The 19,588-nt window shown below is 40.9% G+C and overlaps 1 protein-coding gene across 2 annotated transcripts in view; it reads right to left on the bottom strand.

Annotated features, from left to right (window-relative positions):
* The window catches only part of st6gal2a (ST6 beta-galactosamide alpha-2,6-sialyltranferase 2a), a 55,461-nt gene that overhangs the window by 16,337 nt on the left and 19,536 nt on the right, over positions 1-19,588 (bottom strand). For both annotated transcript variants that reach the window (XM_037789790.1, XM_037789792.1), the window contains exons 2-5: positions 17,642-17,698; positions 16,474-17,567; positions 6,593-6,690; positions 5,326-5,427 (exon numbers count right to left, since the gene is read on the bottom strand). In XM_037789790.1, coding sequence (XP_037645718.1) covers positions 5,326-5,427; positions 6,593-6,690; positions 16,474-17,479 — 1,206 coding nt within the window. In that variant the 5' untranslated portion in view covers positions 17,480-17,567; positions 17,642-17,698. The remainder of the gene's footprint in view (positions 1-5,325; positions 5,428-6,592; positions 6,691-16,473; positions 17,568-17,641; positions 17,699-19,588) is intronic.

Here is a 19,588-nt window from a genome sequence, read left to right as displayed (position 1 = left end):
AAATGTTTGGCGTTTTTACTTTCCGTGGGAAAGTTCCTGCCGTGGAAACGGGGTTTTTATGGGTACTTTTCTACACCTCATGTGCGACTGTCCGTTGGTTTCCCCATTTTGGACCTGAGTGGTAGGGGTAATTGAGGAGTGGTTGGATCCCTTGCCAAGCATGCCACGTTTTTGTTTTCTTGGAAACAAAACTGTTCTACCAGCTGGACAGTTGGGTACGCTCTTGCAGGCTTCCTTAATCCAGGCATCCTCATGACATGCCCCGGGGGCGCTAGCACCAGCCTAATTGGTTCCCCGTGCTTCTGTTCCATTGTTCATGAGGAGCCATGACCCTCTATCGACCCTGCAAATTCTCCCACTACAGACAGTACTATCTACAATCGGTCAATTGAACTCACCATTCCTGTTAATTATAAAATCTGTCTGTTTAGCGAGACATACTGTAGAAGTCGACCCAATTCTGTCTCCTTCAACAGTCTAATTTATCCTCCTGTGTCTATTGTGCCGACTCGTCCACCCTCTGCCGCCTCTAATGAGCGTGTTAAACTTGAAACATCTCAAAACTCTAAAAAGGGACTGTTTGTAACTTCTTACACGTATAAATCATTGCGGGTCGGTGTCCCATGCGCGCTCGCGTTTGGCTACGCTGTTCAAACAAGACTCCTACACAAACTACACGGAAGCACCAAAACCGAAAAGTTATATCTAGTGAAGCCCGTCTTGCTAAACAGTGTTGGTCGCGGTCAGACGACGCGGGGGAGACTGTAGCTTTGGTCTCCAGGGCCAGAGTCTCTGCTGTACTCTGCTCCTCTGCCTGCCTGCTGGCCTTCACTCACACACCGCACTCGTTCACATTTGCTCTTTCGCTCCACTCTCACGTGCATGTGCGCACACTACACACTGCAGAAGAGTTAGTCGCTCTGATAATATCTAGTGAATGCTGCAGCTCCTCCAGACCAACAGAGGTTTCCCGTGTCTTGTGAAGTGACGGGGCTGCACAGCGAGAAACGTTATCGTCTCCAACCAAACCTCCGGTGTCTCCCCTGTTCCCTCCGGCCGCGGTCGGGAGGCTGAAGCAGGAAAAGCCAACACTAGGATCAGCATTGATTCATGGAGAGACCTTCGTCTGGTCAGCTAACATTACTGCCAAGCAGGTGAAATATAGAGTGATATTGTGGTTTTAGCTGACGTGTGTCGCCTCACTGTTTTGAGCGATGCTCGTTCATGTCTATGTAGAGCGAGCACAAGCGCGAGCGCGATCAACATGACGCCCACTTTCGTTGACTTAACGGCCACAGGTGTCGCTGTTAACAAGCAATTTATGATTCTTACATACATACAACATACGTCCCTTTAAACTACACCACCAAAACTACTGCTCCCAAAAATGTACTATGTTTTGTTACATGAAACCTAGACGTCCCCGTTCTACCTGAAACATGTCTCTCCCCTAAGATCCCAAATAATGTCATTACTACAGATGGATATGTTTTTAGATGTAATGGAAGAAGTAAGGGAGGAGGAGTTCTGATCTATGTAAAAGATTGCCACTGTCCACAAAATCACCTCAGAGTTCAAGAAATATGAATATATTGTGTTGGACCTCTGTCTTGGTAAGGGTATGCACCTGATCATGGTTGGTAATGGTATGCATCATCACAAAACTGTGTTAATACTGTAGGGACCCAGCATCTGGCTGGTTTCAAGTGACCTCATGACCTCAGTAACCTGATCCTTGACCACAGGACTCATCTCAGTCCTCATTGGCTACAGTAACATTTCACCCAGAGGTGTGAAATTCACACAGAACAAAACCAGAGGAATGTTCTTTGTTCCTCCTCTTTCGTCTCTTTCTTATCATCTGCTCATCTCTCCTGACGTGTGAGAGGTGAGCTGCTGCGCTCTCTCTGCTCTTCATCTCCTCAACCCAGGCTGACCTGGTTGAGGTGAACGGCTCTCAAGTCCAGAACTTGCAAAACAGTTCTGGTTCTGATCAATGGCCTGTTAGGAAACAGCCATTGCAACCAAGGAACCAAACGGCAGACGACGCGAGTGCTCTGCCCTTTTCACCAGCTAACTTCAAGCTATCAAGCAAAGAAGTTAGCACCAAACTAACAGCAAAGACGACATCTTTGATTGGGAACCACAACTTCAACACATGGAATCACAAACCCTTTTCTTCCATGGATTGGTAACGTACTGGGCTTAACTTAGCATTAGCAATCGCACAGGGCTGAGCAAGACTGTCCAACTTTGATTTCTAGAAAGTACTTGTATTGATTTGGTTTAATGTTATTCATTGAGTTTGACTGTGTTGATTTATTTGTATTTGATTTTTGGGTAACTGGCTTCGCCACATCTGATGTGTTTAGTTTATGCTTCACATAGACAAGGTCTTGCATGCAAACTAACCATCTTTTCTAACCCACTGCATATCTAACACACATTAAGATCACATACAGAAACTGTGAATTAGTTAAACATAAACATATAGCTCCAGATAATCTTAACCCCCACATCACCCCCCTTCTTTGTCCTTCCTGAGCACATGGGTTCAGAAGAACAAAGAGGTCATGTGGTGACATGCTGATGGCCATCTTCGATTCCGCCATCTTTGATTCAGCCATCTTTGCAGTTTTACAGTGCCCGCCATTTTGTTTGTAGGCCATACAGACATTTTGAGACAAGAACCCATCTTGTCTCTCTCCCTCTCTCTCTCTCTCACACACACACACACACACACACACACACACACACACTTTGTTTGGTTTGTTTAGTTTAGTTATTTAGTTAGATTAATATTGTGTTTTGAACCTTTATTAACTTGTAAATAAATGTTTGTGGAATATACATGCTGGTCTCTTTAATGTTGCACAAGAGTGAATACTGCCAACCAACACCAACCGACACTGCCATGTCAAGAACTCCGATATCCTTCAACCTTTACTATCTATTTTGGTTATAGTTATTAATTTAATTATTAATCAACGTTCCAAATTGATAGTTTAGCATATATAATGAGACTATATTAACGTTTTGGTCATTGGTCCCTGATTCCAGGGTGGTGCCCCGTTTATTATTAATGTTTATTGATAATCTTTATTAATATTAATAATTATATTATTATTTATTAATTAATTTGCTAATAACCAAAACCTACCAAAGTAGAACCCCTACAATACTAACTAGAATGGCACTCGGAGAGCGCATACCTCCGCCAAGGTGCTTGACTTTAAAAACAGATCACAGCTGTCCGTACCGTGAGGTGGTCGGCTTAGTATTAACACGCTGCGTTTCCGTGTAAGGTATCGGCGGATGCCTCTCTCATTCAGCAGCCTTGTTATGTCTGTATAACGTTACACTACGTTGTCTCATCCCGTCATCTACCGCTTTTTTCTTTCTCACGGACCATGGATGATATAAAGAGAACGGGACGGCCAGCAGCTCCCGCACCTCGATGTCTCGCCACACATCCACACACGTATCCCTCTGCTCTCAGAAGGGGGTTGGGTCACGCCTCATCAGTTACACTGCGCATGTGTCATACCCTGTGGTCTTAATGTTCTGGCTGATCGGAATCCTTACAAAAAAAATTCCTGAATCCGGATCATGATCTGGATTGCCACCAAAATTGAATAGATTGTACATTGTGCTACAATCCACCCCTCCAAATATTTTCATTCAAATCCATTGCGAACTTTTGGAGTAATCCTGGTCGCAGACAAACAAAAAAAACAAACAAACAAACGCCGGTGAAAACATAACCTCCTTCCAAGACCCTTAGCCTTGGCGGAGGTAATAATGGACACACAGTTTTCACTGGCAGAGCAGCAGTGTTTTCTCTCTATAGCCTGTCACCTGTTTAACAAAGACCTGCACATGAATAATAGCTAAAGTCTTTATGTATACTGTGTACTGTGATCTGCTTAGAGGCTCGGGAACCATTTCTACTGGCACAATGCACAATATTATACAGTATATTCATTATTTAAAGTGTGAATGTGTGAAACACTGGAAATGATTTATTTGCTAGGCTAAATGTTTCAAAGGAAAATGTTATATTATGTAACTCATATCAAAGGCGACGCTCAGGAATTATCAGCCTCACATGTGACTGAATGGAAATGGATGATAGATGATGTAAAAAGTGTTTGTTGCTGACAAACAGATAGACTCTCCTACTCTCTGGGTTTTTAGTTAGATGTCTGAAATAAGGTCTGTGGTTAACACGAGTTCAAGAGATTTGAACGTTTTGTTAGGATATAAAATACGTCAGTAAGTATCCCACTAGTGAATTTTTAAGCTTTTATTTGTCTTAAAAAAGGCGGTTGCTAACAAGTGGCTAAATGAGACTACAACACGCCATCACGCCTCGTTGTGTATACTCGCGTTCAAGCGACCGTGGTGTAGTTCGTTTATAGCCTAACGTTAGCTTTTTATTTCTGGCGATTGCATTCATTCTTCACGTGTAAGTATCATAACTTGCGTTTGCCACAGAGTTTATTTTCTGCAATAATCCAAATCCCAATGGAAAAATCTAATTGGCTTTTTGTTGAGGGAACCCAGGGCAATGCTAACTTCCTGATTGGTCAACAAAAATACGTCACCCCTGCAGCACTCTATATGCAATAGAGAACCTAAATGTATGTCATGTGGGCTTCTGTGTGTTATGGGGAGATGATGGGACATGCTGTGCTGTTGTATTTGCTTTCAGTTTTTGTTTTTTTGTGTCAGTGTACTTTGTTACTTGCAGACTACCATGTGGATAGTTTGTATGAGAAGAAAAAAAATCTAAATGACAAAAAAAAAAAATGTATAAGGTAGCACAAAGAACAAGAAGGGGAGAAGAGAATGAAAGAGAGAGCCCCTATAAAAACATGCTTTTGAAAACTCCACTTCCACTTGCCCTTGAGCTGGCTCGGATTTGTGCAAACACAAATCCGAGCCATCTCAAGGGCAGGTAGAAGTCAGATGGAGGGGGCAGAGATAGATGAGAGCAGGCAGCGGATATGAGAAGAAGGAGGTGGTGAGGGGAGGAGGGTCAGCTGCAGGATTCATAAGCACTGGTGTTAGGTTTGCGTGGTTGAAATGACGGTCGTGGTCCCTGAGGTCCCTGTGGTGGAGTGACGAACTATGCTTTGTCCTGGCTGCATATCCTTTCTCAGAATTGTTAACATTGTGACCATGGTGTGACTCATTAAGACATCTTCTATTGAAACTGCTTTACTGTCTTTTAAAGCGGTGGTGGACAACAAACTGATTAATGAACTAGCTACATGCTTTGTGTGAACAACAGGCTCAGGCTTTGATGCAAGGAAAACCTACCTTGTGTAAGTTGACAGTGTAAGGTGCAGGATCCCAGGCCACCAGGGTCACGTTCTTGTAGATTGAGCTTGTGTTGAATCGATGCTTAGAATTGGCCAAAATCTGTCGAAGGGAAATATGCATTGTTGTCAAATTAAAGCAAATTATATGCACTCGGGTATCAAACCAGTGTATTCGCAATTATTTTACTTGACGTAAATCAGCATCAAACCAAAATCTCCTTAAAGCAGCAGTTCAACATTTTGGGAAATCTGCTTATTGGCAGTAAAAACAAGAAATCGTGACTTTGTGGGCAGTTATGTATCAGACTATTTCTTGGTCGGGCACAGTAACGTCTGGAGTCTCATCGTCGTAAGGTTGCCAGGCATTTTTAAATATCACGCTCCAAAAGTTGTGCTACATTTTGCTGAGAAAAAACTGTTATGACCATTTTCAAAGTGGTCCCTTGACCTCTGACCTCAAGATATGTGAATGAAAATGGGTTCTATGGGTACCCACGAGACTCCCCTTTACAGACATGCCCACTTTATAGTCAAGTCAGCACACTGACAGCTGTTGTTGCTTGTTGGGCTTGAGATTGCCATGTTATGATTTGAGCATATTTATTATGCTAAATGCAGCACCTGTGAGGGTTTCTGGACAATATCTGTCATTGTTTTGTGTTGTTGATTGATTTCCAATAATTAATATATACATATATTTGCATGAAGCAGCATATTTGCCCACTCACATGTTGATAAGAGTATTAAATACTTGACAAATCTCCCTTTAAGGTACATTTTGAACAGATACAAAATGTGTGATTAAATATTTTAATCGATTGAAAGTCTTTATTTTCAGTAAGTTAATATTTAAGCTTCTTGTTTAGATTCAAGAACCTCAAAGGTTTAAAAAAAATTTGCCATTTCAAGCATGAACCATCCTCAAATAAAAATGTATATATTCTATAACATATTCCAATTGTGCAGTAAGAATGTGCAAGTAAAACTGAATATATTATTGATGAGTCATCATTATTCACAAGTGGTGGTTGAGCTGAAATAAAGAGAAACGATAGAATCACAAACGCAAACCAGACATCAATAAAACAGCATTAACTGCATGGTAAAAAAAAGATGTGGATTGAAGTCGTAAATCATTTATATTTCCGACATTTGCCGCCCCGCGTGTTTTACATTGTGTTTCAGTGAGTGACGCAGCCCCCCCGAGTTATATATCTACCAATTATTCATTATTGTGCATCGTGCAAAGCCAGACTCTCACTCACCTGCGAGTTGATGATGCGGATGGTGGTTTTGTTCCCCACGTCTCTCTCGTATGCCTCTGTTGGTGCAGCGTTGAACCGTAACACTGCATCATGAGCATCTGAAAGAAAAGAAAAAACACAGACCATGTCACTTGAAACAGGTAAGGAACTGACCTTGTGGTATAAATGTTACAGGAAATAATGAAAACTTAAGCTGCGTAACTTTTTTTATATTCTTATGATTTTCTCCTCCTAATACTTTGCATTCTTTTTCCACAAAAACCTCTCTAGATCTAGACTGGTTGTTTACAATCAGGCAATGTATGTTTGGCATTTATTGAATTGTCCAGATAAATGCAAACAAGGACAAACCGAGGCAGAAAAGAAATACCGCAACATCAATTTCAAATTTCATTAGCGAGAGCTTGTCAAGGTCTGTATGTAGTCATCATTGTGTTCAGAATTGCTGCTTAGTCTTGTATTTTGGAGGCAACTTCAAAAAGAAAAAAAAACATTACATAAAATACATAAAAAGGCACACAGAGGCTCACTGAAACTAGAACAAGAACACGGTTGTTTGCATAAGAATGACTTCCGATTCACTCTCTGTACACATACAGATCTTTCTGTAGTTAGATCAATGCTTTTTGTAGACGGATCGAGTGTTTGCGGCGGAAGTCACTATGACAACACGCTGATGTAAATCATGATCACATTGACTGTTAACAGAGATGTCTGCCAGGCTCACAGGCAAGACCAAAGTGCTCTCTAGTGGTTAGCTCCTGCAACTGATGAGCCACCACTAATACAGAAGAAAACGTCAATTTCACCCCTAATTCTGTCCACATTTTGCTGTTCATGTAGTGCCCTTCTCAGTTCACGCACAGCAACATGAAATCCTCAACTTGATTGATGGTTGTGGTGATAATTAGAAACTTGTAACGTCTGCCTGTCTGTTGATCGATCCACCAGTCCCACTGATCCTCCTCGTGTGTCGATCTGACACCAGAATGGATGACACTCCAGCTTATGATCTAATACTCCCTCATCAGTGCCGCCAGTCGACTGTTACAACACTGCTGATTGGCATTCACAACAGCACGACCTTCTGCAAACACTCCAAACGTGCTCAAGCCTGACATTGAGTTTGCCCTCCTGCTCCAATATAATACTGTAAACATGTGGGTTTCCTACAGGGCTACACCACACTGATGGATTTTCAAAGAGGTTTTCTTAAAGCAGGGCTCGTTCTTTGTCCAACCTTAGTTTTACTGAAGAGGAAACTCACATTATTGTTTTACACAATCTTTAGTCTAAAGAATATTTTGTGATAAAGAACGAAAAGTACACTTGTTTTTTTATCTTTATTTTTTGTATAATTTTTATATGTATATTTCATTATTTCCATATATTTAGGTTGTATTCGTATCTCTCTCTCTTTGTTTATATTTTATCAATCTCATGTAATCATTATTATTATTATTATTATTACTACTACTACTTTATTTTTTTCAATTATTTATTTTTATTATTATTCTTTCTATTAATATTTCAAGTTTGTAATGATCCATGGTATTTTGTTTTTTATGATGTTTTGATGCACTGACCAAGTTTGACATGTTTTATGCTTGTGTTTGCCCTCACTAGTGTTGCTTTTATCAGTGTTGCTTTTTTCTTTTAAATGCATGTAAAGAACTTTGAAATTTGCATTAAGTGCATGAATTATGCTATATAAATAAATGTGCCTTTGCCTGATTGTATATTTATATCAGCCCCGTGTGTGTGTGGTCACTACTACATATACTTGTGGTTCTTATTAAAAATATATTGTGTTACGGTACTTTTACATAATATAACTAAACAAATAATGGGTAAAAATCCAGCATACTCCTGAATGCTAATAGAAAGGCCTGTATACTGCAAGTCTCTTCATGGTGGGAAACCCACCAAGACTGCTTGATTGACATCAATTATGTAACATACCACAAAACCTGTTCCAGCCCATCGAAAGTGTGTTCATGATAAATCATTTGTATGGATATTTTTCCCCATAGCCAGTGATTCTCAATCTGGCCTGACTGTGACCCCTTAAAATGAAGCGATGCCTTTTTCTGATGACCCCCCCGTTACAGACGGCAGCGTGGCGAGCAGTTTAATCAAAATCATTTGATTCCTTCTCAGAGGAGCCCTGGAGATTTAAAACTGTCATATATATACCCAAGTATAGCATAAAGTATTATCTCAAGGATTATACAGTTTAAAGTTAGCTTTTATCATTTAATGTTTCAGAGCTTTTATTTTCTCTACGAGACTTTCATAATCAGGATTTTCAGTATTTAAGATTTTCGCTTTTAAAGAAGAGCTTGGTCCTTGTTTGCCTGACCTTTGACCTGATCAGGACCCTCCCTGTTTTTCAAAGCACCCTCTCCTCCTCTGACTTTTCAGATTAACAGAACCAGTGATATCTTTAAAATCACTTCTTACGGACTATATAAGTTTGCAACATTTAAATACGAGATCGGGAGCATTTCTATTGCCTCCGCACGGCTCTCGACATGGCGACGGCTGAGCCAGTGGCTCAGGAGGAACGGTGCTGACAGTGGAAACGACGGCAACAGTGCTGATAGAGCTAACAGTGTTAACCAGAGGGGGAACCCCGAGGATGGGCACTACACTTTGATGATGGCGCCACCGGTCAGGACAGCATTATCAGGCCAGCCCGTTTATGTCAACAATGCATACAGAAGCTTGGATTACAACACACACAGCGGGAGAGTGACTTCATACTCTGCTCAGGTAGACAATACTCCTCTATATCTTTACATAGCAAATAGTTCTTTGCTGCTATATTAATGCTCTGAATATTGTATAGAGCAACTTTTCACACTTGTTTTTCCACCAGTTCCCCACTAGACGTGTTTGTTAGTTTAACCTCAACCTGATCAGGATCAATATTTAACCTTCACCTTGTTTATTCGCAATTATCATCTTCTTATTTCTATGTTTTTTCCTATTTCTAGAAAAAAAGCATTACAACTAAGTAACCAGCACATGAGCACAATATTATAATGCAGTATAGTTAGACAGTTTTTCAAGAAGAAATGGATTTGAATATTGTTTTTTTACAGAAAAGGTTAATGTGAGGAGTTTGACTTGAAAACATTGCGTTTAGTGGCAAAATCATCTCACAATATACTGAAAGTAAAACTTAACTGTAAACAGACTGTGTGAAAAACAGACAGTGAATTGGTCAGTCCACTGGTCAGCTTCACAGTGCGTTTTATGGTTTCTACATCATCAGCAACTGCCATAAAGTATGTGAAGCTTGTGACATACACAGTGATTAAACTACGGTATCACCACGCCGTTACTCATTCTCCGTCATAGCCACAGAGAGTTTGATTAATGTAAAGCTAAAGAGCGCATTTATCAGCATCTGTGAGATTAAACTTGAGCCCACTGCTCCTCTGTTGACTCCGTGTGTTCATGTCTGACATGTTATATTCCTCTTGTCACATGATGAATGAACTTTCACAGTGTGAGATGGACTGTGACCGAGTCTGTTGTGGCTCTTTGGGACTTGTCAGATGCCTCGTGTTGCTTTGTAAACTCAAATATAGTTTAATATAACTGACCCTGTGTTGCTGCAGTTATTTTGTTTTTTCAAAATGAGGTGTCTTTTTTTATGTCTAGAAGTGTTGATGCAAACTTCCATGCCTGACAAATAAAACCCGGGAGAGGCAGACAATGTTACAGGCAGACTGCTGGACGCGTGGCAGTAAATTTAATTGTTTTTTCTTTAGCCGAACAATTATAATGCACTATTCTAGTATCAATCATGGCTCCAGCTATTACTGTAACATGTTTCCTCTGTGCTGGCCACCTTGAATTAGCTTTGTGATATAAACTGACATGACTGACCTTTTCTAAAAGGTATTAAATGGCCTTGTTCCAATTACATTGCTAAGCTGTTAACCCATTATGGGCCGGTGAGCCCAGTGTGTTGGCTGTTCTGAGGACGTTGAAGAATTTAAATGCTTTTCAAGTTACCAATAGTACTTCGACACACGTCTTTGCTCTTTCACACTTTATGAAAAAACACTCTTTTAATATTTGCACTTGAAAGCTTTTTTCACATTTTCTGGTTTTACAGTTTCATCTTTGCCATCTTATCTCTTTATTATATCATTTTCCTTCTTTCCGTTTCATGTTTTGATTGACTATTGCTTGCATTTCTTCCCCGTGAGGCACTTTGTAACTTTGTCAAGATAAGTGCTGTGTAAATAAAGATTAGTATTATTAACACAACAGCTTAAATGCTTAGTCAGTCATTGAGAACAACTGTGATGATCGATTCTTGCATAATCATGCGGGCTATTAAATGCCAAACATTTACTGGTTCCAGCCTCCTAAAATGTGAGGACTTGGTGCTTTTTTTCTGTCACTGTAAATGGGATGTATTTGGGTCCTGGGCCGTTAAACTTGGGCTCTGTGAAAATTGCGATGGGTATTATTCACTATTTTCTGACATGTTACTGTACATACTAAACAATTAATCAATTAGTTAAAACTAAACTGATAGATCAATTGCTAATGAAGTAAACTAATTTACAATTTTACAAGTTCTAGCTGGCAGGTCTATAAAGATAAGACCATATCTCAGATCTAGAAAGGTTTTACTGTTTTAACAGTAATTCTTTTCTGATATAATTACTAGGGCTGTCAAAGTTAACACAATAATAACGCTTTAACGCAGACTCGTTTTAACGCCACTAATTTCTTTAAGGCAACTCACGCTTTTTAGGTTGTAGCGGGCTCAGTTTTAAAGCAAGAGTGAGGATACTGGTATAACATAAAACTAGAAAAACCTAAGGTTGATTTCAGCCCTAAACATTACATTGTCTGTCTTCATGCAACCAGAACATGAAGTCTAAAAAGAGGCAGAGCAGCATGACAATACCCTGGACACATGCAGGAGGTGGGAAAAAATAAAAGCAACATAAAAAGAGAATAAATATGGTTAAAGTTTAATGCCACCTGAAGATGTAGGCTTTTATAAATTAAATTATTCTGATGGCATCAAGGACACAATCCCAGTGGAAACCAGTGACGTCTATGTGTTGATTTTAACCCTTTATATCTCAGTGTCCAAGGTCAGATCTGCTGAGTTTCTACCAGTCTTTTTTTTTTTACTACCACTGGGGGGCACCATATCAGAAATTTAGCACCACTATCACAGTATCACTAATCACAGTTACAAAGACAACAGCACAAATTAGTCATATTTGCTTCACAAAAAAAAAAAATCATGAGCCGAAATGTGCAGAAAAACCACATGAACGAAGAGAGACCGTGGGCTGAGGCTTCACCAGCACAGACTGAGGAGATTTACTCATCAATACCCCAAACTATGATCTCAAATATGACCAGAGAGTTGAGTCAAAACTTCTAAATGTCAAAAAACACTATAAACTTCACATAGTGACTATTTGTCACAGGGCATTTCATTGAATAATGCTGTAGTGTGTTCCTGATATTTTCTCCACCTCATGGATGCAGTTTATCCTGTTAACCACATGATGGCAGCCACACATCACACACTGAACCACTGAACAACACTCAACTCAACCAAAACCTCAGTCACAAAGCTCTCACAGGATGAACTCTGTGCTGCAGCCATCCAGAGAAACCCAATAATCTAAATGTCAGCCAACCTGCAAACGGCAGAGAAAAAAAAAAAAAGGAGCACATTCATCTTTCGGCTATTTGTCACAATTCACAGCTGCATAATGTAGGTTTTGATACAGTGCAGCCTTTTGGGAAGGACAGCAGGGCGAGAAGACGTAGACGGAGTGGGATCGATGCAGTTTGATTTCCTGTTGAATCCGAGCCTGAGAATTAATGTAACAAAGTTGAGCTTTTCCAACACTGTTCAATAATTAATCAGCCCTATAACATTCATCTCATTCGTCAAGTCATTAAATCCACCTGTCAAGCAAAATCTCTTTTCTTTAGAACTGAATACCACGATGATGACACACTGAACCAATACCCTGACATAAAGATGCATGCGTTTGCCCTCGGAGAACAAATCATGAATTCATCTTTCATTTCCTTCCTATGTTCTCATAATGACTCTGAAGGCGTATGCGAGGCTTAGAGTTGATTTTTACATATGTGCATGTTCAAAACCGAGAAAACAATGATGCAAGTATGGTACTGAAAAGACACATTCACTTTCGTTGGTTATGAGTATGTGCATATGGGTCACATTATTGGACAGAAACCAATAACAAACATGGGGGGGGGGGGGGGGTGATGATGTATCAACAGAGATTTAGAAGCACCTGCAGAGTTTAAGCCCAAGGCCTGGAGCCCAAAAACTGAAGACTGCCTCTCTTCCCTTTGCTTCTAAAAATAAGGAATACCACTCAGTCACATGTTCTTCATCCTCCACCACTAAAGCAGTAACCTCACATACCAAAAACACCTCAAACCTGCAGTAGGCAGAATGTTTTTGGCATCATTGGGCAAAAAATTCAATGATAACCTTTCAGCATATTATAATTCAAGTGTTCTGAGAGATAACTAGAGTTCTGCACCTCCTCATGGCTCTGTTTTCAGGCTTTAAAAAAATCTAGTCTATGATTGGAGACTTTGGCCAATCACAGGTAATTTCAGAGAGAGAGCGTTCCTATTGGCTGTTCATTCAACTGAGGCAGCTGTCAATCACTCGCAAACTCCGATCAAACGGTCAAACTAGGCAGTGTTGATCAAATATGAATCAATATTCTGTTTCTGTAATGCCTATTTGTCTCCTCAAATGTTTTCAGCAACATCTTGTAGTGTACTGTTTAGCTGTAAAATGAGAAAGTGTGCTCCGGCTGGTGGGCGGTGCTTGGTATTTCCTCAACTGATCTCAACATGGCTGTAGGGTCACAAACTTTCTCATTCTACAGTTAAACAGTACACTACAAGATGTTTCTGAAACATTTGAGGCAAGGAAATAGGCATAACAGTAAAAGAATATTGATTTATATTTGATCAGCGCTGCCTAGTTTGACCGTTTTGATCGTAGTTCGCGAGTGATTGACACTTGCTTATAGACGGCAAGGCTCCAGCTCGGCTCTCATTGGTTGTTTTCCTCCGGTGTTTGAAATCTTGCAGATGCCATTAGGACACCGGAGGACACCGAAGGACACGGAGGCTCATGATTTTTTTCAGATTACCTGTCTCATGCACTACTGTCAGGATATAGTGAGTGTTTTATGAAACAAACATTTTTTAATCATATCCAATCATGCTCTAATTCTACCTACTTCAGCTTTAATATGCATTAAAACACTCACTTGGAGGTGTACTTGAATGCATTTTTAATCTGTATTTCTGTAACTTTGCAGCAAACCTGTATGCACCTACAACTGTATAAATCTGACCTTATAATAATCTATCATACTTTTTGCAACAGAGGAACTTTTCTTGCAGCGAGTGGAGGGATCAGTGTTGAAAGACTGCAGCGCTGATGTTTTCACTGACACAGCACCACAAGTTAATCCTACTCTGACCACAGGGTCAAGTGCAGATGGAGGTTTGCATCACTTGTCTGCATCTGATTTTCAGTGGTTTGCTCTGCTTCTCTTTCTGGGACGACGTTACCTCGGACAGCTAGTGTCTACGGAGTGCCGTCAGTACACAGACATATTATATAGAAATATAATGCATGATGCCGAAGCTCTTAATATTAAAGCTTTTGCTTGGCTTAGAGCAGCTGAATTCACAAGGAAATGCAAGGCAGCTATACGTGATGTGAAAGAGCCTGATTGGTTACCAGAGGGGGTTCTGCTTTTTTCTCGTGAGCCATCTGTCACTGAGTTCACACTCTCCCCACTTACCAAATAGCTGCCAAAATCTCTAAACCAAGAGCACACACATTCAAACACAACGACATATACCCTACTAGGCACGCACTCAAGCCTGCTCACGATCAGCTTGACAAGTTAATCAAGAAAATGCCGTGCAAAAAAATGGAGGTGCAAGTGGATATTTGTTGACCTTTAAAATTCTGCATCATAGCGGGGCCGCTGTGCTCAAAGCATTACGGATCAAGATACATTTGTTAGAGTACATACTGTGTATAGAGTTTAGTCGCTATGGTAATCTACTACCTGCCTTACTACCGGATGTTGGACTTGTTGACAAGCCACAGTAAACATCTTAACATGGATCTAAGTAATCTCATTACACATGTACTATTCAGGTAGAGCTATACAACACTGGAGCTACGCTTTGTAGTGCTTTTATGCCAGAGTTTCATTTTGAAACTGATTGCAGCATGTTAATGTTGGTGTCAGTTAAAGCAGCAGTAGGCAAGATGGAGCAAATATGATTAAGAAAAGCATGAGACAGGTAATCTGAAAAAAAAAATCATGGGCCTCTGTGTCCTCCGGTGCTCCTAATGGTATCTGCAGGATTTCTCCCACCGGAGGAAAACAACCAATCAGAGTCGAGCTGGAGCCTGCCGTCTCTGAGCAGCTGTCGAACGAACTCCAATCAAACTAGGCAGCGCTGATCAAATATGAATCAATATTCTGTTACTGTAATGCCTGATTCTCACCTCACATGTTTTCAGAAATATCTTGTAGTGAACTGTTTAGCTGTAAAATGAGAAAGTTTGTGACCCGGCAGCCATGTTGAGTTCAGTTGAGGAAATACCAAGCACCGCCCACCAGCCGGAGCAAACTTTCTCATTTTACAGCTAAACAACATCTGTTCCACCTCAGCAATCATTAAAAAGCCATATTGCAACTTCCTTTTTTTTAAACTCCTGGCAGTTCTACTAATGTGAAACTCGTATTGCATGACAGGAACACCCATATGACTCAACAAATACCACAATCATCAGTATGCTGTTTGCCTCGTCCAACACTTTCAGGGTTTACTGTTGGGTGTGATGAATGTTGCAGCTTCTTGGTAAAGTATAGCAGTTTTTTTATCCAGTGGTCTGAGCTCAAACAGCATAATTAAAAATCTTTCAGTTTATATCTTCCGTTACAGTGTGTCATACCTTATCTTTTCTTTTGTCAACTGTAGGGCTAGGTATTATTACGTTTTTAATAGTTATTAAGTAGGGCTGTCAATCGATTAAAATATTGAATCGCAATTAATGGCTTGATTGTCCATAGTTAATCATGATTAATCCCACATTTTATATATGTTCAAAATGTACCTTAAAGGGAGATTTGTCAAGTATTTAACTCTCGCATCAACATGGGAGTGGGCAAATATGCTTGCTTTATGCAAATGTATGTATATATTTATTATTTGAAATCAATTAACAACACAAAACAATGACTAATATTGTCCAGAAACCCTCACAGGTACTGCATTTAGCATAAAACATATGCTCAAATCATAACATGGCAAACTGCAGCCCAACAGGCAACAACAGCTGTCAGTGTGTCAGTGTGCTGACTTGACTATGAGTTGCCCCAAACTGCATGTGATTATCATAAAGTGGGCATGTCTGTAAAGGGGAGACTCGTGGGTACCCATAGAACCCATTTTCCTTGCCAAAATTTTGCATACGTTTGGAGGGTTATTTAGCCTCCTTCGCAACAAGCTAGTATGACATGGTTGGTTCGAATGGATGACTACAACGTAAAAATTGCAAGTTAAGTTAATTTGTTAATTCCTTAAAAAAATTAGTGGCGTTAAAACAAATTTGTGTTAACGCGTTATTATCGCCATATTATTACGTTTTGGTACGGATACAAAAACAACATTATTTCCATACCTTGCTTTCAGGAATATAAACATGCTTTTTCTACAAAATCCCTTTTTTCCATGTAACAAAAGAATCCCTGTGGCCCCTTGCTGCAATTACTCAAAATCTCTCTACTCACCAATCTCTTTGCCCAGTCCTGAGCGCAGGATGGCTCCCGCCGAGGTGACCACCGCACAGGTCTTGAAGCTGCTCTGGTCCTGCCGTCCCTGCAGTCGCTCCAGAGGACGAGACGGCACCAGACGAGCCCAACCGAGTGAGGCAAAGGGCTGCTCCGACCCGTCCACTGTCCTGAGCCGGGCCTGGGCTTTCATTTGACACAGCACCTCCTTAGCGCTCTGGGCGGCCCTGCGATGCCCCTCGTAGGAGACGTGGTGTTTATTGGCGCTAACGTAGTCCTTCATGGCGCGCTGCAGCCGAGGACTCAGCATGCCGGAGGACACGCGACCCCGCCACAACCGCTGCACCACAGAAGCTGACTTGGAGAAGTAATATTCCTCCAGATCCGAGGAGTCACCGCCGCGCCGCCTGCCTGCTGTAGTCCTCATTCTTTTTCCTAGTTCTTCTTCTTCTTCATTGTCCCTCTCATCTTCTTCCTCTTCCTCCCCGCCGTGGTTGCGTGTGGTGCTGGCACGGTTCTGGTACTCTGTCTGGGAAGTTCTCTCACGACTCTGGACTGAAGGGTCTGAGTGAGAACCCACATTTTCTGTACCAAAGGAGGACCAGGCAGCCAGGCTCTGTGGGTCCAGGTAGTCCTGGTGGCTGGTCTCCTGGCTACCATAAATGGAGTAAGGGGCACTGTTGGGGTTGTGGCTCGCCTCCAGGCTGAGCTCTGGGGTTGTGGAGCTGGCAGAAGGCTCCGGGTCTGGCTCATCTCCAGGGTAGGTTGCAGTTAAGGTGGAAGCCAGTTCAGCCCGGGAGCCCAGGTTGGCATGCTGTTGATGGGAGGCCTGTATAGAGGACAGGCGGCGGGTGTCGGGGTGCTGGGAGAGTAAAGAGCCAACCGAGGTCAGGGGCTCATTCACACGAGCATCCAGGAAGTAAGAGAGGAGGGCGAGGAAGAGGAGAACCCAGGCCAGCATTCCCATCAGCACTAGCCGCCGCCACTGCCTCATACTGGACTTCATCACCTCTCACTCACATACACGCCTGTTCAGCTGGCCCACCAACAACAAAGCCCCACAGCGACGACTTAGCCCGGGTCAGCTGGAGGGCCTGTAAAAGAAGAAAGCTCAGAATGAAACTGCTCAGGGGAGAAAGGAAATAATGTGGAGGTTTGAGACACTCACCTTAACTGATTCTATTTGTTCATGACCATGTGTCTTCCAGGATACAGCAGCAGGACCCTGAGAAGAGGAGTGGGACAAATTAGTGGAGTCAAAAGTGCACATGTATACATGAGGCTGTGTGTGCATGAAAAAAAACACACTGCTCACACAGACACACCGCAGGAAAACACCGCCTGCAGGGCAGAACTTGGCTGCTTTCCACTCTTAACAAAAAAAGAGGCATTTCATTTAGGAGCATCTATTAACTGGAATCAGATTTAAAGCTTCCCTCATTAAATCTTCAGCACAACAAGAACTAAACACTGCTGACATCAGTCTTCTCAGACAACTAAGATTGCACTAAATATGAATCATTTAAAGAACCCCAAATTAATAAACAAATAGGGTTTCCCCCAAGGAAATTGTTTAATGTGAAGGTCAGTACAAACTTTAACCTAACTTGAACTTGATGCAGACTCTGTTTGGTAAAATGTGTCCCTAAATGGTGATTATCAAACTAACTTCAGGCTAGGGATGCACCGATACTGGATTGGATATCAGGCCGATACCGACTCACAAACCTTGATCAGGTATCGGTGAACATGGAACCGATCTCTTTAATTTAATTCTATGTTTATGTACATTATATACTGTCATTTTAATTCCTGTTTAAGTTTTGACCAATTGCATTAAAAAGGTTTACACTTGTGATTCCAGTTAATCGTGAAGATGTTTTAACAAGTTGCTAATATTTATTATTTAATACAATTCAGCAAATATATAGTTATGTGTTTATTTGTTACATTTTGTTTTACAAATTTAGGAAAGCGATGTTTAAGTCAAGCCTGATGTTGCTTTACACATATAAGAATCCCAGTCACTAAACATAGAGAGGCATACAGCTTATTAATTAAACACTGGTATCGGATCGGTACTAGGTATCGGCCGATACCCAAAGCCCAGGCATCGCTATCGAGACTAAAGAAATCAGATTGGTGCATCCCTACTTCAGGCTGACCTGCAGTGTAGAAGTTCTTTCTCACCCATCAGCATTTGATTGTGACTAATTGGGCTGTTTGTCTCTACATTTCCCAATGCGTAAAAAGCTACCAGTCGCTCACTAAAGGTATTTAGTTCTCTTTATACATCCATGTGTATTAGGCGATGTTGGGCTTCATTTAGTAGCGCACACCCTAACAAAACACAAAAAGTCCTTCGACTATGACGGGATTGTACTAGAGGCGATGACTGCGGTGGCTGAAACGTTATTAAAGGACCATAAAATAAGAAAAAAACTATGTCTGCTATTGGCGATGTATAGCTTGGTGCTACGAGTAGCTCTCGGCCACTTTCACTTTGTAAAATAGAGACCTTGTTTTATATCATTATAACCGTGTTTTACTATATTGTCACTAGTACTAGATAACTGTTAAAACAATGACCTCACTCATTAAATCATGTATTTAATCATGTATTCAGTGATGTCCTTTGCTATGTGATGCAGTGCCAGTGCTCATTTTCCCTGAAGCTTAACAATCTTTTTATTATATTTCATAAGGTAATGAAAGCATATAATCATTTCTTCTGACATTAGCAGACACTAGGGCTGCAACTAGCAATTATTTTCATTATTGATTAATCACGTCGCTTATTTTTACAATGAAACAGAGAAAGGTGCCCTTCATAATGAAACAGTGGCCAAGTTGACGTCCTCAAATTACTTGATTTATCCAACCAACAGTCCAGAACCAAAAGATATAAAATGCACAATGATATTTTCGTTTTTTTCTTAAAACGTAGTACTTTGGGGATAATCAAACCCAAAATTGATCAAGGAATTTGCTCAGGTTTTTTTGTTTGTTTGTTTGTTTGGCTTTCCATTAGGTGTCGCCACCACTGTTCCCTGTGCTCCACTGAAATGCACTACAATTATGACACTATACCTCAAAAACTCATCAACATTTCACA

The sequence above is a fragment of the Sebastes umbrosus genome, chromosome 13, assembly GCF_015220745.1.
Source record: "Sebastes umbrosus isolate fSebUmb1 chromosome 13, fSebUmb1.pri, whole genome shotgun sequence".
In the NCBI taxonomy this organism is placed as follows: Eukaryota; Metazoa; Chordata; class Actinopteri; order Perciformes; family Sebastidae; genus Sebastes; species Sebastes umbrosus.
This window is presented reverse-complemented; position numbering and strand designations above follow the sequence as displayed.